The sequence below is a fragment of the Podarcis liolepis genome, assembly GCF_965112155.1.
Source record: "Podarcis liolepis genome assembly, chromosome: 10".
In the NCBI taxonomy this organism is placed as follows: Eukaryota; Metazoa; Chordata; class Lepidosauria; order Squamata; family Lacertidae; genus Podarcis; species Podarcis liolepis.
Genome location: NC_139562.1, coordinates 31,833,435 through 31,859,012, shown reverse-complemented (window position 1 = coordinate 31,859,012; position 25,578 = coordinate 31,833,435). Strand labels below are relative to the sequence as shown.

The window sequence follows — 25,578 nt, the reverse complement described above, 5'->3', positions numbered from 1 at the left end:
TTTTTTTTTTACAATTTTCTGTTTTATTCAAGAAAAGCAAAGTCCATTTAAATACATATCCAAAACCAAAGCAAATGTAATTTTGATAATAAAAGTCGTCACCATCTCTAACCTTGTAAAACAGCCCAAAGGCAGCAAGTCAAACTGAAATGTCCCCTAAAAACCCTCCTTTCCCACAAAACAATCCGCCACTGGCAAGATTGGCCCAAACCAACCTTGACAAGTAGTGTGCCAAGTTATAGCGCTACTCATGACAGTGAGGGGCCATCACACTTAGGGGAAATACAATACTCCAGTTAATCAGTGTTTGGAGATAATCTTGCTGGTGTAAATCTATCCCAGTCTTGAACAAGAGCTACCCATTGTGGCAAACTGCACAGTGGCTTCATGTTGAATGCCTGCAGTATACAGGCCTACAAGTCAGCAGGCTAGGGAGAAATCGGTAGCAGGATTTAAAAGGGACCACCGACCATACTGTGGGCAAGGCTGGCTGGCCTTTACTATGAGAGCAAGTACAGTACAGCTGGAATCCAAAACGAACTTAGCTCCAGGTCCAAACCTAAATGGAATGCTTGAAAAAGTCAAGAGAAAAGGCAGCTTGTTCCTGTGGAGCAATAAGGCAGTAGACTGGGTGGGAAGGACAATTCCCTCAGAATTTCACTGACCATGTAATAAAGACACAATCGATAGGCAAGCAGAGAAGAAGAACTGAGAGAACAAAATCTACACTGTCAGACTGTCTGCTTTTCCGCGGAGTAAGAACAGTGGCAAGTGAGTATCTCATCTTGACATTTCAAATTAAAGGTCATCACCAAGATTGCGACGGCACCATTAACTGAGGGATGGGGATGTACTGAAACAGTCAAGAGTCAGCAATTATGGACACAGCAGTTCCACTCTGTACCCACTGGACAATAGAAGCTGAAGAAATTTACATAATCACTTCTCTCTAGCTCTTCTAGTCCCTCACAAAGATGAGCAGATAAGTTCCCTTCACCATAAAGAAGGGGAATGAAATCTCCCATCTCCTTGAATGTTTCAGTAATTTCCCATTGTGCAGTAGTGGCACCGTTGATGACAAATAATAAATGTGTTAAGTCTTGAAAGTGCCACAAAAGTCTTTGTGCTTTTTGTTACAACAGACCAGTACAATATGGCAAAACTGTCAAGTGCAAATGCTCATTGATGACGACCCGACCGTGCTGTTCATCTTCTCAAGCCAAAATTAACCACATTAATTCCCGTCCTCCTCCTCTTTTATGAGAAAAAATGGTTTAACAGCCTTGTGGAAAAAAGAGGAAGACTTTGACACCATAGAACCAGAAATGAGTGTGGATTATTACGGCATTTTAATAACAGCACCTCTTTGACGTATCCTAGGTACATTCAAAAGGAGTACTCTGTCAGTGCGTAAATAATCCCAAGGAATCTATGTCCTTAACCCATAACTCTTAGAACCCTTAACTTTTTGAAGGTGATTCTGCTGCCCGATCAAGTTAATCTTGCAACTCTGTGTTACCTTACCATTCTGACTGCACAACAATTCACAACCTCTGGTGTTATGAACTGCAGAGGTGGCATGAGCCAGAGAACCTCCCTTTCGCCGCCCCTCTCCCTAAGCGTTACAAACTGGCAAAAGCCACATGAAACAAAAATACACAGAGACATGAGGAACAGCCTCTGACAAACTCTGTACATTCCAGTTACTCGAAAAAGCCTTCCCATAAGGGAAGATGTGCTCAAAGACCGCAATCTCTGCCTGGGGCGCTTCCCACAGCTCAATCCAGTCGTTAGCCAACGTCTTGCTGAAAGAAGAAACAAACTTCCAAAACCTTACAAAACAAAACCGCAACATCCTGGCGTTTTCCTGAGGTCACCAAGGGACTGGGATGCGCCTTTCCCAGCAGCTTCCATCTCCCACTCAGGGCAAGTCACGGTGACAGGAGCAGGTGGCGGCATTACAACTCCGACTGTGAGCGGGAGATGCGAGGCCCCTTGCGGATCTCCTTCCGCTTCTCCTCTTTCTTCCTTCGCTTCTCTTCCTCCCGGAGAGCCTTCTGGAATGTGTCCGCACTGGGGAAAAACTGACAGGGAACAGGATGAGCTCAGCCACGTGGGAACAAAGAGACAGTTCTGCGCACAAGCCTCACAGTTAGCCAATTACACCTCCTCCTGCCACTTGCACCTGTTTTTCATATCTGTAGTTTCAATGACTTGGATTCAGGAGACATGAATTTGGCTTTAGATTATATAATCCCATCCACAAATAATGGATTGGGGATAGTCTTCTTGGATCTGCACTACTGCTGTGCGTTGGAAATGGCATCTCTATGGAAAAGGGGGGTCCCAATAATCACCGGAACAGAGAACTTATTAGGATTCCAAAGTCAACTCTTGATTATGTCATGGAGAACCCTAGTCAAGTGCCTCAGTCACTTCTGTGAATAAAAGAAAGATAAAGAGGCTTTGTGCTGTAGTGTTGGACTAGGACCTGGGAGATCAGGGTTCACTGGGTGACCATAGACCAGTCTCTCATTCACAACTTAACTGACCTAACAGGGCTTTTGTGAGGATGACATGAGGTTGGGGGGGCGGGGAAACCATGTACAATACTTTGAGATCCTTGGAGGAAAAGTGGAATATAAAATAAAACGAATAAATTCTGGCACTCTAAAAAACAACAACACAACTATGTCACACATATCTATGTCAACAAACACTTTTGTTAGCTAATAACATGTATGGCATTATTTGCAAATCTGCGTTAGTAGGAACAAAAAACTAGGAAAGGTCTCAATAGGTGCAGCTCCCATGTCCTGAGCTATGATAATGATTCTACTCAAAAACCTATTTCCAGGGGCAATCTGCGTTGCAAAGCAGCTAAATCGGTCCAGATATGAAAGAGACAGAGGAAAGAAATAGGCATCTGCAGCTGCCTTTGATGCGACATGCATCAAGTACCAAATGCAATTGAGCATGGCCACTGTGGGCAGCTCCAGATGAGATTTCTGTGTGGCAAGCTGAGCGCATGGTCACTGCCTGCATCCAGCTGCAGTGCTGGGTTGTCACATCAGAAGGGGAACTTCTACAGGTTGTGCAGATGCGCTGGCTTCCTTTTTCAATTTCCCTTTGGAGGTAACAATATGAACTGTCAGCCAAACATGCAACCAAGTGTGCATTTTGCTGGCTGCACAAGATTTCCACACTGGAAGTTGCTGCGGAGAACAGAGTCACTATTACCAGCTAGTCGTGCCTAGGGATCACCACATATCCGTCATGAAGCAGTGCTGCCCATTTCTTCCCTTGCCAAGCCCCAGAAAGGTGTCAGCAACCCAATGGCCAGGACAGGTAAAAACAGGCAGGGTTCACTAATAGCTTTATTATCTTACTTCAGAATTGTCTGTTTTAAAGGGGTTCCGGTATTCTGGAGATTTCTCACTTATTCCAAGCTCTTGAGCCATCTGCAGAAGAAAAATAGTGGAGATCAGCTTCATTCACATGTCTTGTAATCTTCTCACTCTGCTGCCTGCTTCTCAGTTCCTGCAACTACATCACCCGCCACTGAAGCTTCCCAGCCTCATTTGGTAGTTCAGTGCAAATTCCCCCAAATGTGAAAAAACTATCCCTCCCAAATTAATGCAAGAAGTTTTGATGCCCCTTATGGGCTGAACCACTGATATTGCAATTCATTCACTTGCTGTGTAAATTATCAGGAAACCGCATAGGCTGCACACAAAGGTAGCATGGCTTAAAGGGTTGCTGTGAGCTAAAGCAGCCTATCAGAGACCAAGATGCAGAAATGTGCAGCCATACGGTTGAATGCACCACCAAGGAAATACAACAAGTGACTCTAACCCTAAACCCACACAAAGTAGAAGAATAGAAGTATAACCACCCCACCCCACTCATCATTCCCCCCTCCCCCTCTTTTCTTCCTAATTGTTTAAAGCAGATATAGGCAAACTTGGCCCTCCAGGTGTTTTGGGACTACAATTCCCATCATCCCTGACCACTGGTCCTGTTAGCCAGGGATCATGGGAGTTGTAGTCCCAAAACATCTGGAGGGCCAAGTTTGCCTATGGCTGCTTTAAACCAGTTCATGAATCAAGAACTTATCTACTGACCACTAATAATGAAACATGTAGATATTTTTCCACATTTATTATGCTGTTTTTGTGATATACAAATGGCATGAGAAAACTTGGTATACTTATTTGTATACCATTATTCTTGTTTATAAAACCCAAGAAAGAAAGAAAGAAAGAAACAACAACACATGTATGAATGGATTATACCAGTGGGGTAGCGTGGGTTGTCAGCATCCGGGGCAAGGCAAGTAATTTGCGCCCCCTAACCCGTGGATTTTAGCACTTGAGTCTCTTCCACTAAATTAGCGCCCCCCCCTCAGATGTTGCGCCCGGTGCGGCCGGCCCCCCCTGCACCCCCCACGCTATGCCACTGGATTATACTATTGCTGAGAAGCAAAAGTCATTACTACTCAGTGTGCACACATAGTGTGAAATGCACATATAAGTTGCATATTACCATCTTTATGCAAGCTTCATGCTAGTTCCTACACAAAAGCACCCTCCATATACAGATACTGAAACGACTGAAGCAACCCTTAGATTATTGGTTTTCCCTCAACTCATATTCCTTTATCCCACATTGCCAACCCATTGTTGGCCATTATCAGAGGCCAACAACATCAGAGCAGAAGTCAAACCAGAAGTCTTACCAATCCGAGGACTTGTGAGTGCGGACCTTGGTCAAATACACCTGTCTGATTGCAGAAGCCAATTCCCCAGCGAATCAGGTTGTTCCAGTTGGAGTTGCGGTCAAAGTAATGGTGTACTATCTTGGGAAAACGCAGGACTACATCACCAAAAAATGCAGTGTTCTCCACCACATGGGAATATGCTAGAGGTAAAGAGCCACAAATGAGAAATCAGGAGTTTTACCGCTGGTAGAGATCAGACAAGTTCCATGAGAATAAACATAGAATCCAAATGCAGGGTGCGTACCACCTCAACACACTCTAACCATTCCTATTGCTTATGTGAGTGAGGAGAAGGGAGGGGAGAATAGAATAGAATAGAACCACAGAGCCTAGGGCTTGCCGAACGGAAGGTTGGCGGTTCGTATCCCTGCGATGGGGTGAGCTCCCGTTGTTCGGTCCCAGCTCCTGCCAACCTAGCAGTTCAAAAGCACGTCAAAAGTGCAAGTAGATAAATAGGTACCGCTCTGGCGGGAAGGTAAACAGTGTTTCCGTGCGCTGCTCTGGTTCGCCAGAAGCGGCTTAGTCATGCTGGCCACATGACCCGGAAGCTGTCTGCGGACAAATGCCAGCTCCCTTGGCCTATAGAGCGAGATGAGCGCTGCAACCCCAGAGTCGTCCGCGATTGGACCTAACGGTCAGGGGTACCTTTACATTTAATCTATGTTAGTGACTGTACAGAAAAGGGTTTATATTTTATTCCAAGTTTATGAATACAGAAAAAGAGGGCTCAACCTTACGTACACAGCATTTGAAAATAAAATATTGGTGGGACAGATTAATATGCTCACATCCAAATCTGTGAACTTCAGAAATCCAGAAAGCAAGCTAGCAGCCCACAAATCTGGCAAGGAACCCAAAGTAGTGTGTCATTCAATCTGACATAATTTTTCCTACAGCTATTCAAAGGAAACAGAAGTCGCATAGTATTTTCAAAATTATAATAAGAGAATGAATTCCAGGTGGGTTCAGGCTACCTGTGATCAGTGCAAAGGAAAACTATTAAAACTATATCCTTCCCTTCATTACAGATATTGATGGCAGTAGCATTGCTGGGGGGAGGCTACTGCTGCTCATTGTCTAGGTGGCTGGCATCAACAGTTTAAATGAGGATTTAATTCTGGAAATCTGCATGGCCAAAAAACACCAGCCAAAAGCACAAGGTAGGATACCTTAATATACTAAATCAGTACCTTGGACAAAAGAACTGGAATCTCTCCTTCTCTACAAGTACCTACCATTTTCATGCTGCAATAGCTTAAATCCTGGCTGCCCTCATAGGTTCAATTGCCCTTCCTTTTCCACTCTCTTAATTTTTCTTTGCTCAACAAACATTTTTTAAAAGTGACCGGAAACATAACCGGCCAGTCTCAAATTGTAAATTCATGTACCTCTCTGTAGACAATGCAAATCTGCATACATTTAGTCCAGTCACAAAACCAAGGGTTCCAGTTGCAGAATCCGACCGGGGGTGGGGAGAAACTGGCTATCAATCTGAATGAAGCCACACGTCCCTGTTTAATGATACTGACCAGCCTTACGAGTGTTAACTTTCCATTATATGCACAGGCGAAATAATAAGATTCTGTTCTGCTTCATGTACCATATGCTATGTAGCCTCATTTGGCTCTGTTCCCATCCCAGGACCTTTGCAAATGTCAGAAATGATGACACACAAGAACAGAAGTGACAGGGGTGGCTAAGCAAGAGTCGCCAAAATGGCAACGAGAGCTGTAATGCCAGAACAGCTCATTGTTACAAACTTAATGGCTACAGAATGATGGATGGAGAAATCGGGATTATAAAGCAAAGAGCTCCCACCATCCTTTAGCTTCTCATCCTGAGGGAACGGCCCATCTGGAGGGACATCTGCTGCTATAAGTACAGCCCGCGAGTCTTCGAGAACCTGCACATCACAACAGAAAGCGGACATGGTTGATATCACCTCCTGCCAAAAACATCTCTTTCCCACACCTGTGCTGCCAGCAACAGCCTCTTCTCAGCCGCACACCCCCACCTCTTCTGCTCTGCTACAAATGCCCATCTGACACAGCCCTGACAGACGAGGAAACTTGGGGGAAATAACAACTTCAAAAGCCAGGAAACCAAATTATGAGAATGAATATCCCAGCCCTTCAAAACACCTCACATTATTTGCGGAGGAACCAACAGCTGCAGTTCCTGGACCGAGTCTGGTTTCAACAGGCTTGGCGGTAGCAAGCACAACACACACAGGAACATTGGTGCTGCGACACGGTTACATCACACAGCACAAAATGGAGCTTGTTGGCCAAGCAGGTGGGGGCCACAAACAGCAACTGTATGAAGCCACAACCGCCTTCTCCATGCGATGTGATGCTACCATCGATAAGCTGCAAATCACTTCTCAAGTACCTAGTCTAATATAATACCTCAGCTATTCATTTAAACCCAACCAAATACCAGCCCAGAAGAACAACTAAGATCTCATGCTGGTCCTGAATGTGCAGACCCATGCATTGGGCAAATCTCCAGTGTAAGGCAATCTATTTTTATGGAGCAGGTGCTGAAAGTGCTCTTCTACATACATACAGGCGGTGACCATTTTGCATGGGGTTCCATTCCTCGCTGCCATGCACATCAGCAGAGGTGCGCATAAGCCCGTTCTGCCTCCATTCCATCCTTTTCTGGGTCGAAAAGGGCCCATGCATTGGCAGTTGTGCATCAATTGGACACACCTAAAATGGTCACTACCTGCCTAGGACCCTCGTACCTACGGGAACGCATCTCCCGGTATGCCCCATGGAGGACCTTAAGGTCTATAAATAGCAACACCCTAGAGGTCGCAGGCCCTAAGGAAGTTAGATTAGCCTCAACCAGAGCCAGGACCTTTTCAACACTGGCTCCGGCCTGGTGGAACGCTCTTCCTCATGAGACCAGGGCCCTGCAGGATCTGATTTCTTTCCGCAGGGCCTGTAAGACAGAGTTGTTCCGCCTGGCCTTTGGCTTAGAATCAATTTGATTCCCTCTCCTTCTTTCTTTTTTCCTTTCTCCTCCTGTGAAGAGGCTGCATCTTAATGTTTTAATGTTGTATTTAAATCTTGTTTTTAAGTTGTATTTTAATCAACTTGTTTTTCTTATTGGTTGTTAGCCGCCCTGAGCCTGGTCTTGGCTGGGGAGGGCGGGGTATAAATAAAATTATTATTATTATTATTATTATTATTATTACTCTGCAGATGGAAGTGTAAGAAAGCACTTGGTGAGGGTGCCTAAGGTAAGGCCTAGACCATCCTAGGCTATCTTCCCACAGTAGATTTAAAACCAGCAGACCCTAAGAGGTACCATCTCCCCTCCCCTCACAACCATCTGTGTCTGGAATGAGTGGCAGCCACCACATTCACCAGCAATTCACTGGAATTGTGAGGTGGTCATAGTGCCAAGTCTCTTCCCCACCACCACCTCAACCTTTTCCAGTAAAGAAGCATTGTTGACGAAGACACTACACTCTTCTTCTTAGGCCCCACACACTGCTTTTAAGATTATCTAACATTCCATAACTAAAAATAAATAAATCCTGCGCTCTGTTAGGCAAGGCTCACTTTGAAAAGACCCTTGAGCATGATGTCTATGATCTTGTATTGTTGGTTCACATCGTTGAGCTCAATCAGGTTCTTCAACGCATTCATCTGGTCTTTGCGTTTCACTTCGAACAGCTTCTTATCTGTAACTTGGTCAAGGATACCATGCGCTACAGAACATCCAAACTCTTGCCCCATGTTCCCCTCCCCACAACCCACAGCACAATCCCAGCGTCTTTTTTGCCCTTCACCCTGGGGCATTGTTAGGTATATAAAAAGACTTGGGGACTTTGCATAAAATGTGTATATGCTAATTTCTATGTATGGATGATGGCTCTGAACCATTTTTTAAAAAGTTTTAAGTTTAAGAACAGAGAGGGAAGGCAATAGGAGATCTGGGGCCCACTCCATCAAAGTAGCCCTTACAAGGGATCAGGCTTCTTTTAACTACTGCACCCAGTTTCTTTCAGGGAAAGCCAATGACAATAAATAAAGTTTACGGAGACTGCAAAGAATATCTGCTCTCGGTGGCCTGGCAGCTGTAAACTAGAATCTATGGAGGATGACAGCATAAATCCAGAGGGAAATACAAATGACAAGGGTTCACATTACCAATTAAAAGCAAGGGAGAGTCAAGGAGAGAGAAAAATACAACCCCTCCTGAAACAGAAAGAGCAGAGAAACGTTTTGCCCAGAGGAAGAACCATGTGACATGCCATGCTGCATTCACTGTGTCAGCATAAAGAATCCATCTATTTCACAGTGGTGTTTTCCAACTTGATGAAGATCATGTGAAGAATGGCTTTCATACGGAGAGTATGGAGGGAAAAGTTGAGTGAGCTAGGAAGGAAGTGAAGCCTATTTGACATTACTGAGCCAGGATAAGATCTCTCTCTCTCTCTCTCTCTCTCTCTCTCTCTCTCTCTCTCTCTCTCTCTTTTAAGAGTGTTGTTATTGGGGTACATAGCTTATTTGGGAAGGACAAGGTCGTTATACTTCTCACACAGTACAACACTGCATATCTGAGAAAAATACACCAGGCCCAAGGGCGAAATGGTTGGTAATTCCTTTAAGAGTATTTGGGCAAGACGGGACATTTAGAATAAAAGGCATGCCTGACTTGTGGCCTCTTTGGCTCTGTCTTTGGAGACTTCACTAGCAAAATGAAGGTGCCAGACACACCTCTTTGGGGTAGGAGTTCCACAACTTAGGGGCTGCCACAGAGAATGTCTTATCCGCCATGCCACCCCCATCCCCAAGTCTCTGAAGGTGGAGGAACTACCAAGAGGGTCCCCTCTGCCTATCTTAGCAGCTGAAAAGGTCTGGAAGTTAGACAGCTGTGGATGCAAGAGAGGACTTTGCAGCGGTGGAGCGTCAACATTGGAATGCTCTTCCCAGGAGGTTCACCTGGCAGTGACTGATGTCCGTTTGGCACCAGGCAGAGACATTTTAATTCACATGGGCCTTTCAGATGAGCTTTCCCCAGCCTAGTGCTTCAGAATGCCCCTTGTGGTATGTATGCGTACCCTTTTGCAGTTTATATACTTTTACATGCACATGTACAAATCTACATGTTTTCCCAAGGCTTACAAATCCACTCCCTTTCTCCACCCTTGCTAAGCACAAAAGGGCCGCCTAACAAGCAACACTCTCTCAGTTACACCCCACTTTCACAGACAAAAATCAAGGCAATGAAAGGATACAGATTTCTAATCCTGAATCAGGGGTTTTCGTCTCTGTGTCTGCCGTGACGCCTCTGGATAATATCAGCATAAAGAGAAAAGTGAAGGCTCGAAAATAATCCATCCTTAAAATCCTGGAATGGAAAGAAGAGGGGAAAGGGGAGGGAGAATACTTTAATCATTCTAATGATTGAGGTTAAAGCACAGAAACCTCTCCACTCCCACTACCTGATTTATATTCATTAACATAAGCAACTCCCCATGTGTAGGAGAAGACAGCAAAGAAATAAAGCAACAGACACCACTGGCAGTAAATGGACAGTAAACCTCTCTCTCAAAGGCAAAGTTTCAAGACTGAGCTTCAGCATACAGGTGGGCGCCCAACTACATTGAGTGGGCACCACATTGGCTACCTCTGTACTCATTTCACAGGCCACATCCTGACTTTAGCTACATGCTCCAATCCACCCACTTCTTTACCAGCCTTGCAGCCAATCTGGAAGTTACTGTTTTCCCTGGCAATGAGGATATTTACTTGTGCTTCAGCATCACCACAAACATCATTGTGTGCAAATCCAAACCACAGGTCTCACATCCACAATCTGATCAATATACAAAAACAGGCTTGAAATTTCCAGTCCATGAGTGGCTCAATATAGTAAAACAGAAATTGCGATTACCAGTAACTGCTGTTCTTTGGCCAAATCCCATACGAACACAGGCCAAATTTCAGAGATGCCTAGAACTTTGAGCATGAGGCTCTCCCATCCCTCCCTTTAACTGGCATTTTGTCCACCAAGCTCGCCTGCCAAAAAACCTGTTCAGCTTCTTCCTAATGCTGCAGGTGTGCATCAATGGTATCTGCAGCCTTTAAACCAGGAGGGTGGGCTGGCTAAGTGACTGCACAACAGCAGTTTCCCAGTAAGCATGCAATCCCACAAATGGGGGGACTATAGCGTTCCCTACTGAGCAGAGGGAATAGAAGTCCATCACCCTGCAACACTACTCTTCCAACCCTGGTTTAATTTCTGCCCTCAATGGCCATTGCATTCTGCTACTTCCACTTTGCTGGCATCCAGACAGCTGCAACTGAGACACATGTCTGCAGTGCTGAAGATGGCTGAGCTTTTTGTGGAGGATGTGTGAATCTCCAGAAATAATAAACCTAGCAAGGGTCTGGGAAGAAGCTCAAAAAACTCTACTCCTTCTTGAACAGTCAATGAAATTTAGCACCTCTTTTTCTAAACTCACAAGTGCAATGCAAGTAAAAATCAAATGGCTGTATGGACATCTAATGAATGCAATTCACACTTCTGCTCATCTGAAGGATTTGAAAAGATGATTGACAAAACTGTGGTTTGCTTAATGTGAAATGAATATGGTAGTAATTCCAAAATAGGCCTTAATGCAAGGCAGTCCTTATGCACCATCAAGAATCGCAGACCACAATGAAGCACAATCATTTCCATACACTTTTCTCACTGAAATGATTGTCTTCAAAACCGCAACCTTGATGGTGAGATAATCCATTAAACGTGTTGCTACTGGTTCAGACTGTTTAGTCATCAACGGTGACAGAACATGAAGCATCCTCTTAGGTCAGGAAGTCTGAACAGGAAGAAGCCTGAGTCAATTCTGTAAGTTGCTTCATGCAATAAGAGAAACCTGATTAGCTTTCAACAGGAACAAAGTGAGCAGGAATTGCTGCCAGATGAATGTTAATGGAAGACTAGGCTATGAGAGTGCAGTGCTATTCCCTAACTGAAAAGATAATCCAGTACATAATGTACATTACAGAAATGTGCCGCACTGTGTCTAGACGGTTCCATGACATGTTGAATGTTGTGACGAACGCAAATCAAAGTGGTCTGAAATGAAGTCAAAAAATGGTGCAATGACTCCATCTCTAACCACCTTTTTAAATCTTTGATGGTTCCTACATTCAGATTAAAATAACACACCAAAACATGGTTGAGGGGTTATCTCAGAAACATTTAGTCAGAACAGAAAAGGACAAAAAATGTGATATATAAGATATCAATAGGATTTATTTCCTAATGTGAATTGGCCCCACTTGAAGTAGGGCCGTGTGTTTCCACATTACTGCCTAAGTACTAAACCTGCTACCAAGTGTTGTGATCTCCATGACTCAGCTGGGGGCGGGGTGTGATTGGCAGAGTGTGTCAAGAGGAGGAAGAAGATGATGACCCCAGGATGGGAGGTAGCAGCAGTTTGGGCCATGATGTAAAGGAGGAGCCTGATATACTGCCACTGGGCCCCAGTCTCAATTTGAGGGATGAGAATAGTCCAAGCAGTGATTTTGAGGGGGGTCCTCACCCAAAGCCGCTCTGGGGCCACCTGACCTCACAGAGAGGGAGGGGGTGTCAAGGATGTCCTGACCCCATCCCTGGGGAAGGAGATTCCCCTAGGAGCAGAGGTGGTGGCTGGCAAATCAGGAGAGCAAGCCAGACAGGAAGGAGGTGGGCGAGGAAGGGGAATTGGAGGGGTGGATGGCAGGCACAAAGAGACTCAGTTAAAACACACTTCCAGAACTCTCACCCTCTCCTTCCGGGCTTATGAATTTGGCCACCCCTGCCCAATAACATTAAGGAAAATGGTTCCTACATGTAGATACCAGCAAGGCAATATGCCTTTATTGCTTGAAAAATGGCAAGATTTCCAATTACATGGAATGCTACAGTTTCATCAGTTATATGGGGATCACAGTTACCTATTCATCGAAATAAATCTAAATAGGCTTTGACTTGTCCACAAAACAGTTGCCTCCTGCACTGACAAAGAGGGAATTATAGACTGCAGTAAGAATCCTAATTAAGTTGTGTGTTTTGAACACAACATGCTTTGGAGTATAAAGAGCTTATACCTCAGGAGACAGGTGCGCCTACAGAGAACATGTTTTCATTATCTGTAGACATTTTTCCTATGTAAATTTATTCAAGATATTTAAGATTGGTTCCACCCATGCAATTACTATTGAGAAAATTATATTAGGTATACCCTACCATTATACAGAAAGAGTGTTTGCCCAGAGTAATATAGACTTATAGTTATCTTTTTAAAAGATTTACTATAAAAGAAACTGGGAGTATGACAACAGCAGACTTTTATTACTGGTTATAAATCTACTTTAGCTACAAGCACATCTCAGAGCACAGCTTAATTTAAGGACAAAAACAAACAAAGACCTCTACCTGGTAATTCAAATAAAGGAATGTAGAACAACTTGTTCTGGCTATTGTGATGCTCACTAAACCACATCAGGCAAAGCCGTCAGTCAGTGATCATCCAGAAATTTTTTCTATGAATCTTCTTCAGCAACATCACAATTGTGTTCTTCTCAGTTGAGTTTATCTGCAACAAAAATTAAAATTGTTGAGGAAAAGCCCACCTATCAATACCAATGTTTTCCCTAAAGGCAAACTTTACCACACACAAGCTCAAATATATTAAAACCTGTGGGGCCCACCTAAATTTAGTGACATGGGATCCCTTCACTTCCACATCCCAGAAACTGAAACTTTGGGTAACAGTTTCTGCTTCAGCAATAAAAATCTACATTGATGGATTTCACGAGAAAGTCCAGTCTCATCAACCTTTTACAGTAGACATATTCTAGAATATTCTAGAAAATATACTCTGCTAGAAAATTCTCTGGAGAATATTCTCCATAAACTGTAATTTCTAATGTTAGAACTAGTTTTACAACTCACATTTAAACAATTTTGTGAGGATAAAATAGGAATGAGGAAAGGTACGTACACCACCCTGAGCTCCTTGGAGGGAAGATGGGATATACAGTGGTGCCTCGCAAGACGAAATTAATCCGTTCTGCGAGTCTCTTCGTCTAGCAGTTTTTTCGTCTTGCGAAGCAACCCTATTAGCGGCTTAGCGGCTATTAAAGGCTTAGCGGCTATTAAAGGCTTAGTGGATTAGCGGCTAAAAGGCTATTAGCGGCTTAGTGGCTTAGCAAAGGGGGGGGAGCGAAAAAAAATCAGAACACTTGCAAGACGTTTTCGTCTTGCAAAGCAAGCCCATAGGAAAAATCGTCTTGCGAAGCAGCTCAAAAATGGAAAACCCTTTCATCTAGCAGGTTTTCCATCTTGCGAGGCATTCGTCTTGCGGGGCACCGCTGTAAATGCAATAAAGACATAAAGAAATGCAACAAACAGGTATTATGCAAGCAAAGAGGCAAATGCAGATGAAAACCATTCAGACTGGAACTGTAAACATCTGGTCATTTAGATACTTAAACAGTTGGTGCTAGAATTTGGAAAAGCTCTTGATTTATAAAGTTATATTATATGTGGCTCCCAGGAATTTGAGATATTTTCCCAAGTAAGCACCCGCAGTGGTGGAAGACGCCTCCTGTCTGTTCCTGGGATTCCAAAACAAATTTGGAAACAGATGGAGCTGGCTAGTGAGAGATCGGTTGGTCCACTGGGAGCTTACAGTCCAGACTGTGAAGTGAATGTTAAGTACCAATTACACTGTGCATAAAAGGACTTTCACAATGAGAAAATAATAGGTTTTATTCCATGAGCAATATCAAAGCAAGTTGTAGTGGCTGAAAGCTACACACACGGATGGGGCAAAAAATCCATTAAGCGGCATTAAATACTGTAAAGAGCATTCTGTGGCACAAGCTTACCTCAGGTACTTGACATAGATAAGAGCATGCTCCTATTTTTATTTTGTTTTTACCTCCAAGAGAGCATGTTTGGTAAAGTAATGCAAAGACGCACCAGTATTCTTGACATTGTCAGGAATTTAGGATAGCCTTACGGCAACCAATGGCTACTAGGCTTGATGGCTATGTTCTGTCTCAGCTGTCAGAGGCAATATTTCCAAGGAAGAAGAAGATGATGATCAACGAAGTTTTCAGGGCAGTACACAACTGTATAAGAAGAGCTTCCTGGATCAGGGCAATTGGCCCAGTTAATCCAGTATCCTGTTCTCACAGTGGCTAGCCTATGGGAATCCCACAAATGGGACATGAGCACAAGAGCACTCTACCCTCTTGTGGTTTCCAGCAACTGGAACTCAAAAGCATTACTGCCTCCAACCACAGAGGCGGAAGATAGTCATCCTAGCTAATAGCCATCACCAATAGCCCTCTCCTCCATAAATTTGTATTTTGCAAGTTGGTGGCCATCATCTCCTCCGGTGGGAGCACATTCCAAAGTTCAGCTATGAAGTAGTATTAGTTGTAGTAGTGCCTTCATTTATCGTTCCTGAATCTTCCAACGTTCAGCTTTATCGGATGGCCACGAGTTCGAGTGTTGGGAACAGAGGGAGAAAAGCTTTTCTCCGTGCCACGCATTTTATAAACTTTATTTCTGGTTTACTAAAACAATTTACATACCATTTAGCTACAACAGACTAAGTTGTTTACAAAGATACAATACAACTGATGAGAATCAGTGAAGAAAGCTATAAAATTAAACTACCATTAAAAGGCCTGCTGGAATAAAGCAAGTCCTGTCCAACTCTACCATTCTATGAATTGCATTTGCTATTATCTCCCACTTCACTCAGTTTGACAAGGTCATTTTGGAGCTCTTCACAATCTCTCTTTGTTTCAGTGACCCTGAATAGTATATACAGAATACAGTAAGATTCAATACCCCAAAAAAATATATTAAAAAATCAACAATTGAAGTCATACAATTATTCAACTAACAGAAAATAATAGAAAGTGCACTCCTATTAATACTTTCCTAGGAGCAAGGGCTACTGAACACAAAGGGACTTGGTTCCAAGGAAGCAAGCTCTTAAAATGTTTTTGTTATCCAGTTTTGTTTTCCAGATGTTACGATTACTGATTGCTATTTCCTTTTCTGATCCTTTTCTGATCTCCCCTATTTACTTTGGTTCAGTACTTCTGTTTCAGAAATCCAACCTATTTCAGTCTATCACAGCACAGCTGCGGCCCATTCACAGATATTTTCCAGTCATGTTATCTGTGCAACGCTGAAGATGATCAGATACCTTTCTAATTTGGGGTGGGACTGTGGCATTTACCAGCAGAGCTATTTTCCTTTATGAGAGCAGAAACTGAAAATGTTGTATACAGCGACAGATGTACATGCCACCAGTAGCTTCCATGAGACAGAAGGAAAGGTGATATAATAGAAGATATCTGCCAAGACTTAAACCATGAGGAAAATGAAGTGGTGGCAATTGACAGTACTACTTCGACCACCACAACCACCACTATATCATCTTTACTCTGCAGCACAGGTTAAATGTGACACATAAATATTCCACTAGAGAGCCATGCTCAGTCCTGCCTCAGCTAACAAGACAGCAAATGACTACATACAGAGAAGTTAGACCCGCTCCACGAGAGGGGCTAATGGAAATCAGAGCAGCTTGCTGCTCTTAATTGGAGGGTTAGAGGAATTGCAGTTTGCTGCCAGGCTTTCTGGTTCACCAATTTTCCTATGGCTTCCTAACCATTATCCGTACAAAATAAAACAGGGCTGAAAGAGAAAGACACACCAGCCTTTCATCTTGAAGCTTTCAACATTTACATATAACCCTGCTCCAATAAAGCCTTGTCCTTTTTTCCACTTCTCATAATTCCACATACAGGGACGGCGGCAGAAGGGGGGCTCCTCCAAGAACATTGGCTTCTCTTAGCCGGTTTTAACAAATAAAGGAGAATAAAACCTAATTCCAATATAATTTAAACTTCTTAAGAAGAACTGAAAATACTTTTAAAGGAGGCAGGTGAACTATAGCTGCATCATTAAGAGCAGAAAATTGAATTACCAGCCCAGTGTCATCATGCATTGACCCAAATGTTGCGGAGAAAATGCATATGTGTTTAAATCTTAAGCATTCCAATAATTCCTCTGACTGTAATGGATTCAAGTGTGTAATACAAGGTAAAAGGTAAAGGTACCGCTGACCATTAGGTCCAGTCGCGGACAACTCTGGGGTTGCGCGCTCATCTCGCTCTATAGGCCGAGGGAGCCAGTGTTTGTCCGCAGACAGTTTTTCCAGGTCATGTGGCCAGCATGACTAAGCCGCTTCTGGCAAACCAGAGCAGCGCATGGAAATGCTGTTTACCAGTGTACATGTTCATACAAAACTGACTAAATGGGGAACCATCAGGTACTAGACCTCTCTATTCAGCATCTTAGCCAAAAAACCTTTTGTTCAATTGACCTCTTCAAGTTCTGCCTGCACAATGAACAAGATGCCATCAAGGATGCCAGGAACAATGAACGAGATATTCAAGTCTATTTGCTTTGCTTGGCGTTCGCAATTTCCATCGCACAATGCAAACAGTGCTTCAGAATCCTGACTGTGCATCACGATCCTATGAATATTTACTCAGAACTGAGTCCCGCCCTATTCAGTGGGACAAGTCTGAACCCAGCAACCTAAATATTAAGGCTATGTATTGTGCTAATGCTAGGCCATGCCAATGCAAAAATGTGGTGCTGCCGATTAGCTGGCCTTTGTTTTATAAGGCTTATACACCTTCATTTTGAAAGCTCAAAAGCCAGTGTTAGCAAGTTCTGGTGGCCATTATGCCTCCCACCTAAGCTCCCTGCTGCAATCCATGTCTTCGCCTACTCGCTTCTCCTGTGCACTGCAGGACAATACTAGAATTCCATTTGCTACAGCAGGCAGGCGACCTGATGCTCAAAGTAACTTGTGGAACAGCAGAGGCTCTCTTGGCACTGCTGAGGTTTTCCCAGGAGACAAGCTGGATCTCAGGTGGAGATTGACTCAGCAACCCCTACCAGGTTTGGATCTGGGGAGATGTAGGTTCAAATGCCCACTTCGCCATGAAGCTTATTGGGCAGCCTTGGGCATAAGCACTTTCTCTGAGGCTAAAAAATGATAGCAAAGAGTTGTTCTGAAGATAAATTAAGAATTTGCGGAGCACTCTGTGCACCTGAAGGTTTCCACAGAACCTTTCACAAGTTGGGTTGGGCAGAGCTAGAAGAGAAAAGCTTCTATTTCAACAATCTGGGGGTGGAGGAGAGAAGAGTCACCGCTTCCCAGTTCTCAGAGGGTAAACATCCAATTTATTTGCGTTTACCCCCGGGGGCATTCTCAAAAGCTCAGCTATCGGACTGTCATCTGCACACTGCTATTCTATCAATTAGGAAGCGATGAGCAACACAAAAGTAGGACATAAACCTGTCAGAATATAGGTTACGAAGGATTTGAGAAAGCACCATCAAGTGCCCTTATCTTTTGCAGCCTCCTTTCCCAACACAAATGCAAAGAACACAAGAGAAGCAAAGATGAGCACCGTGGGAGTATCCTTTTGGGGTGCATTAAATGCTCAGTGTTCCTTGCAGATCTGGAAAGGGTGCCCTGGGAGGGGAATATATGTGAGGAGGAGATCAAGACACAGCAATTGTATACAAGATTTAATATCCACTACAGAAGCAGCAGCATGTTTTATAAGAACAATCTGCTTCACACACTGAAAAATATGTCTGAGAATTCATTTACTGGAGCAAATCCAGAATCATATCTGTAACAAAATATCTCGTCATTTGCAAACATTAAACTGAAGCACTGTAAAAAAAATCACTTTGGATTCTGCTTCTTTCTGCAGTATTCAGCAGGCAGCCACTGGTAGGATCCAGGCATGCTATTCTATATTAGCAGCATACCATATATCCAGGATGAGAGGCAGAATATAATATAACATCATAAGCATATTAGCAACATGGCAGATGCAGCTACACACAAAAGCCAAAGATCAAAATCAAAACCCTCCAAAGGGCTTAGCTACATGAAGGTAAATAATATGATGCCCTCCAAATATTGTTGGGCTCCAGTCCCCATCATAATTCACCTTTGGCTGTGCTGGCTCTGGCTGATGAGAGCAACAGTCTAAGAAAAGACTGAGTCCACAGTACTGGATATCTCTGGATATACTGCCCAAAATAGGCAGGAAGGTGGCATAGTGAATACATCATTATCACATTGCAATCTTGTATATGTCTTCTCATAAGTAATCTCCATTGAGTTTGAATGGGACTTACTCCTAGGTGAGTGTTTATTAGACCACAGCCTTAGTCTAGAGATTGGGATAAGGCAGGCATCGCCAACCTGAGACCCTCCAGATGTTTTGGCCTACAACTCCCATGATCCCTAGCTAGCAGGACCAGTGGTCAGGGATGATGGGAATTGTAGTCCAAAACATTCTTCTCTTATAATATTGTGTTCTTATAATATGTGATCAAAGTAGCACCAGGTGAAGAAGCTCAGTGTCAGAAGCAAGTTCCATTCGTTGTGCAGCCATGTAGACAAGACATGAAGCAGAAAAGAATAAAGAGTGGAGGCAAATATAACAAGGCAGTAAGAGGTATAGTTTCCTCAACAGAGGGTAGGACAATCCGCTTCCAGGCTTAATTCAAAGTGCTGGGTTTGACCTTTGAAATTCTGCACAGCATAGAACCTTCAGATCTAAATGAATGCCGTTTCCCATACATACAAGCCCATGCCCAAAGATCATTACTGAAGGCCTTTCTACAATCACCAATGCAAACGGAAGTGTGCAAGATTACGATGATGAAAAGAGCCTTCTCAGTGGTGGCCCCCTATTATGAAACACTATGCCTAGAAGAGGCGCATCTGGCACATATGTTGATGGCCTTTCAGTGCCAAGGAAAACAACTTCTATTCTCCCAGGTTTTTCAACATTCTCTCATTCTTAATTAATATTATTAGTATACATCTACATTCATTGGGGTTGTCTTGCTCTTTGCTCTTATGTTTTTAGCTCTTTCGAGGTGGTTTCTGCTCTCCATGTGACAAGGTGAATTTGAGTGTAATGGTTATTAGATATAAACAATCTGTGCAGTTTGGGAATGTGTTGCATGTATATTGAATTATTTGTATTTTATTATTTTGTAACTTTTTGTTGCACATTGTCCAGAGACCAGTGTTACGGGGCGATTATCAAATCCTAAATAATAGTAAATCCAATAGTTAATCTGTAAGAGGATCCACATGGAATCACTGGTGTTGGCTTCAAGAGTCAAATGACATACCTACAAGTAATAAAGAGAGTTGCAAAGGTCACGTTCAAGTTCAACAGTAAAGAACAGCAAGAGTGCCTTGAACATAAATTTCATGGGAAGTAAATGTTTAATGGAGTTACAAGTATAATTAAGGGTTTAAGGCTGCAATCCTACAAACCCTGGAAGCCAGCTCCATTGCAAGTAAATAACAGGATCAAAACAAATGCCACACTATAGTCACTATCAGAGAACTAAAAGAGACACTATGGTTTAAGTTGACAAATTTGGAAAAAAACTAGTTTAATGCAATATGCCATAGGAAAAGTCATTAATGTAGTGCAAGGAGGTGTGTGAGAGAGAGCACAGCAGTTACAGCAACCGATTCGGGGGCTTTGCAGATTCATCCACCCCAAAAACTTAATCTGCAGGCAACCTCATGTTCCAAAATCATCTAACACAGTATCAAACAAGGCCCCTAACCCTGGAGCTTGTCATAGTGATGGCAGTAGTAACTGAGCTTCTTCATGCCTCAATTTACTTCTGTAGAAAGGTATGTTTTTAAACATGCATGCTAACGAAGCTGTCAAAACCAACCTCAACCCTTTATCCATGCAAGTGACCTGCTTTCAAAAACAACATCCAGATATTCCCCCTCTGGCATCTGTGATAAATGGTATTGGATTCCAGAGAGAAACAAGGGTATGTCTAGATTCAGGGCCTTTCTATTCTAGGCCCTCCTAGGGTATTGTTTGTTATATGCTCAACTTGACCAAAAAAAACCCCCCCAACAACCTAAATTTGCAACTACTGGGGTTGGTATTCAGCTAACTTGGACTCAGAGTAGATCCACTAAAATGAACCTTAGTTAATTAATTTCAATGGGTTGGCTCTTGAGTAAAATTTAGGTGCATACTATTCCAGTTTCCCCAAATATCTGCAAACAGAGCTTTTCAGAATATGTGACAAATATGTGTAGAGCTCTTAAACCTTTTTTTGAAAAATTGTTTCAGATAATCCCAAAAATTAATATATAAAATGTTGCAGGACTGAACTTGTATAGCAGCTACTAGATAACATGAGAAGAGTTTGTGGTGCTAACTAAAAAACGGGCAAAATATTTTTTCTCTCTCTTACCAACACAGAAAATAATTCATTTTGCATTTTGTGCGTCTATATAAAATCAAGATCAAGGTGAAAACCCTTTTGCTGCTTAGTCCTGGGACTCAGGATGCGATGGGTACTAGGTACCCGACCTCAAGAACCCTTTTATAAAGCTGAACGAAATGCGGGCCTGCTGATCAGGGAAGACGAAAAGTGCAAAAGACCCGAACAGACACCGCGCGGAGGAGAGCTTTGCACCTTAATTCACCACCAAAATCATCATTACTACGGTGTAGACCAGAGCACCTTCCTCCATTAGTTTAGAATGACTGCTGTGACAGGATCCTCTTTCTTTGTGGCATCGATCACGATCATTCCGCAGCTATTTCTTGCGAGGGGCGTCTCACCAGCGGACAGCATGAGCTACGTAGTGATTAAATACATCTCCGTAGTCTAGTTTAACACGCCGGAGGACCTCGCTCCCCCAAGGGCGCGACGCCGGCAACCCCCCGCGCGCTCCCCCAAGTTTGCAGAGACAAGTTCTCGGCCGCCTCGCTCAGCCTGCCTACGCGAGCAGCGAAGAAAGCGAGGGCGATCCGCACTCGCTCCCCGCAGCCGCGCGGTCCTTCCTTCCCGATTTCAGGCAGCGGACCGCCCAAGCGCGCGCTCTCCCGCGGATCCGGGGCTGCAGCAGAAGTCCGATCCCCGCCACCTGCTGCCGCCGCCGCCCCCCTCCCTGGTCGATGCACTGGGGCTCCCGGGACCTCCCGCTTCCTCGGGGCCTGGCTCTCCCGAAGGGCTTCGGCGTTTCCATTCTCGCCCTCCTCCTCCTCCTTCTCCCTCGGCTGCATTTGCAGGATCGGAGGCGCTCAGAACTACAGTACGGAGCAGTTTGCTGCCAGCCTGGCAGTTTGCAGGCAGCGCGATCTGGGGCTCGGTAAACCCAACCCGCCCGTCGAGAAGCAGCTTGGGATCGCACGGGGTGGAAGCTGCCCGCTTCCTCGCTCTCGAGCCCCTGGGAAGGAACCTCACCTGCATTGCCCGGAAAAGGGCACGCGGCGTCTCCAGTCGCCCGAGCAGCAGCAGCAGCAGCTCACTCTGGCGAGGCTGTCATGCTGGAGCCGCTCTTCCTTTTCCCGGCAGCTTTCCCCAGCGGACTGGCCTCGCTTGCTAAGCAAACCAGCATGCCCTGCACGGGCGCGTCATTTCCTCCGTGCGCTTCCCAGAGGCCTCTGTGTTGTAGTTCTTCCAATGGGTAGATCTCTCCCCATCACCACGTTTACAAAGCTGTAAGCAGGGGAAACAGCCACGTTTACTAATAGGGGGAATGCCAGGTGCTGATTTGCATGGTGGGTGGTGAATTTTAAAAAAACCAGAAACCCACACACAGAATTTCGGAAGCAATTACTGTACTGCACATACTGGGAGAAGCAGCGTGTAAATCATAATAAGCATTGAAAGGCAATTAGAGGAGTTCTTTAGACTGCGCGCAAGTTTGGTCTGGGAGAAGCGGGGTGAGCGCAAGGAAGCAATTAGTGATTAATGAGAACACCTGCTTGCTGTTTAATCAGTTGCAATAATAATTAGCAAGCACAGGTACTCTGTCTCTGTTATAAATATGAAGGACGCTTCTACCAATATCCATCTGGCTAGGCTGGGACATGAGAGGTGCCTCGCTTTACAAGACCCAACAATTGCATGATCACAGCAGGCAAAAAAAAGTGCATTGCTGGACGTTACTCCCAAAGTAAGACATGTTGAGGTCACTGGGATTTACCCTTAGGTGAGTGAGAATAGGATTTCCAGCCTTTCCAGTCACTTATGAGCAATAAATTATTAAATTTTATTTGTTGCTTTTTTAAATTAGAGACTTGGAAGTGATTATGTTTCACTCAACCACAAGATGAGCACCAAAACCACAATGCCCAATCATAGCTAAGACCAGCTGCCTGAGTGAAGAGGAATGTCCTATTACCAAATGCAAAAAGCAAGCAATGCTTTGCACTAACGGGTCTACCACCCTCTGAGCACTCCTAGGAGCTGCACATGGGAAATGGTCTCAAATGACCATTGTAGGTTTTAGGTAGGTTCATACAAAGAGAGGTAGTCCTTGAGATACTGGAATCTTGAGCGGTGTAAGACTTTAAGAGGTCAAAGCCAGCACTTTGGAAAATGCAATTAGCACACTTACCTAAGTAACTTTCTCGAAGCTTTCTTGACTGTCTCAAGGAAACAAACCAGCAATATCTTGTTCCCAGAGCACTTAGGTCATTTTTGTTCATCTCCAATGCATCCATTGTGCTTCAAATTACTGTGCATTACATGTCTCAGCGCTACATCTTACATGCACCCATTGGGCTAGTGCCCGTGGCATCGCAAGTGATACATTAACACAACCCTTTATTCCTTTTATAAACATATTTTATAATTGGTTTAGAACCTGAGCAGAGTGCTAACTACATAGCAGAAAATTGGATCAAACTGTGAAACGTTATCCCACATGCAAATTCCTTATCTCAGTAATTTCTTTAATCAGTAGATTAATCAAGATAATCAGTTTTACTGAATATTTGGCAGGGCTTATTTTAATTATTTGGGCATAGAAGTTACAGGCATACTTCATAATTTTTTGAGGCTACTTTTGTTTTGGCGTGCTAATGTAGTAGGGAAGATGATAATGAAAATAAGATGGCCTTTTCCAATAATTAGTGAAGATTTTTGTCTATGGAATCGTACATTATCTAAAACAAGCAAATGCAATTAAATATAAATGATTTAATTAAAATCATTAAGATTTGACAGGATTGTAAAAATACATTAAGGGGCAACCATTCCAGCAAGTAAGTTTATTCAAGTATGAAATCTTGTAGTGTAAATGCTCCCCTTTTTGTATTTGTCACAATGGGCCTTTAATTTATGTGCACTGCTGCAGTAGTCATACACTTCTCTCAATGGATCAGCCCCCATTTTTTCAAAAAAACACTTTCTCATTCTTGATAATGTTGATCATCTCAAGTTCGGAAGCATGGAAGACAAATAACTGTTTGATTCTTTTCAAAAGATTTTTCTTATGCTAATTCTGCCTTACGTCGTCAGACCATTGGACGATCTAACTCAGCAACCAGATGCCCTCCAGATGCCGCTAGACTCCATTTCCCCTCAGCCCCAGCAAACATAGCCATTAGTGAGGGATGATGGGAATTGTAGTCCAACATTATGAGGGGCACCAGACTTTACAACCTGACTTGCAACAGCTGTCCAGGGGCTCAGACAGGTCTCTCCTAGCCCTACCTGAAGATGCCAGAGGTTGAACCTTGGACCTTCGGCATGCAAAGGAGATCCTCTACCAATGAGCTACAGGCCTTTCTTCTAGATATTCATGTCCTTCTTGCTGAACCCGCCATTTTCAGTTGATCAGTACAGCTAGGATTCACATTCCTCTACAGTCACCCCCGACATTCTGGTTAATTTTATTTCCTTGATAGACTACTCTTGTATCTTTCTTGTTGGCTTCCTGCTTCTATTCTTAGCCCTCTTCTGCTGTTATCTGTTGTATTTCCCACTTGCCATTCAGATTGTTTCACTCCTTGATACTGCCTAATTCTCTAGTTTTCACTTGACCAGTCTCTTTGTTACACCTAAGATTACCCTTTGAGTTGCACCTGGGGCCTTTCTCTTGCCGCTCTGTGCTGTGAAAGTGCCCTTCCGCTTAGCAGCAGGCATGCCTCTCCTAATCATCCTTTCTTTTATATTACCTCCCTTTCCTTGCAGTGTGTCTTGTCTTTGATTAGGTTGTAAGCCTTTGGTTGTATTGTAAACATATGGGGCAGTGGCTGTTTCACTCCTGCCTTTTTTGTATAGTGGTTTTAGAGATTTTATACATACAGGTAACCTATATAACTCCTGAAGCATCAGGCAATAATATTTTGTTAAATGAAAGGCAGAACATCCTTTCAACATATTAAAAAATGCTACAATGACTACAATTTGAGCAACACAATGTGGGTGCATCCTATTACGATCTATCACTATAGATTTTCCCAGTAGTCACATTTGAGAATCAGCCCTTGGAGGGAAGATTTCAGAGAATGCTCAGCTATTGTACCAAAAGGGTTGAGAGCACTGTTACTGTTGCTATTGCCAACCGTGTGTGTGTGTGTGTGTGTGTGTGTGTGTGTGTGTGTGTGTGTGTAAAAAACAAATGAGTGCTGACTTTGAATTTGGCTAGATATAGTAAAACCCTTGATCCACAAAAGCTTTCTCTTAACATGGTATCATTTTGCATTAACCAAAACAATGATTCATGGCACCTGAATATTAAGAAGGTGATGCGTAAAGTAGCAAAATAGATTATTTACTGAGGTCAAGCACTTAGGGAATTTATCAGAAGTGCCTGCAAATTCTTTTCTTTATCAGTGCTGAAAACAACTCTGAAATGC

At 43.5% G+C, this 25,578-nt stretch overlaps 1 protein-coding gene across 4 annotated transcripts; it reads right to left on the bottom strand.

Annotated features, from left to right (window-relative positions):
* Positions 1-25,509, bottom strand: CCDC134 (coiled-coil domain containing 134). 4 transcript variants are annotated; one of them, XM_083462616.1, is made up of 9 exons: positions 22,172-25,509; positions 13,229-13,388; positions 11,812-11,884; positions 10,038-10,150; positions 8,356-8,477; positions 6,599-6,683; positions 4,739-4,920; positions 3,390-3,461; positions 1-2,084 (listed from the first exon to the last, which is right to left on the bottom strand). In XM_083462616.1, exons 4-9 carry the CDS (start codon positions 10,138-10,140, stop codon positions 1,959-1,961), a joined length of 690 nt encoding a protein of 229 aa, XP_083318742.1. In that variant the 5' UTR covers positions 10,141-10,150; positions 11,812-11,884; positions 13,229-13,388; positions 22,172-25,509; the 3' UTR covers positions 1-1,958. The 4 variants fall into 4 exon arrangements, with proteins under 4 accessions (XP_083318742.1, XP_083318741.1, XP_083318740.1 ...); XM_083462615.1 differs by lacking the exon at positions 11,812-11,884 and having other exon boundaries at positions 22,172-22,426; positions 23,331-25,311; XM_083462614.1 differs by lacking the exon at positions 11,812-11,884.
* Positions 25,510-25,578: the final 69 nt, after the last annotated feature.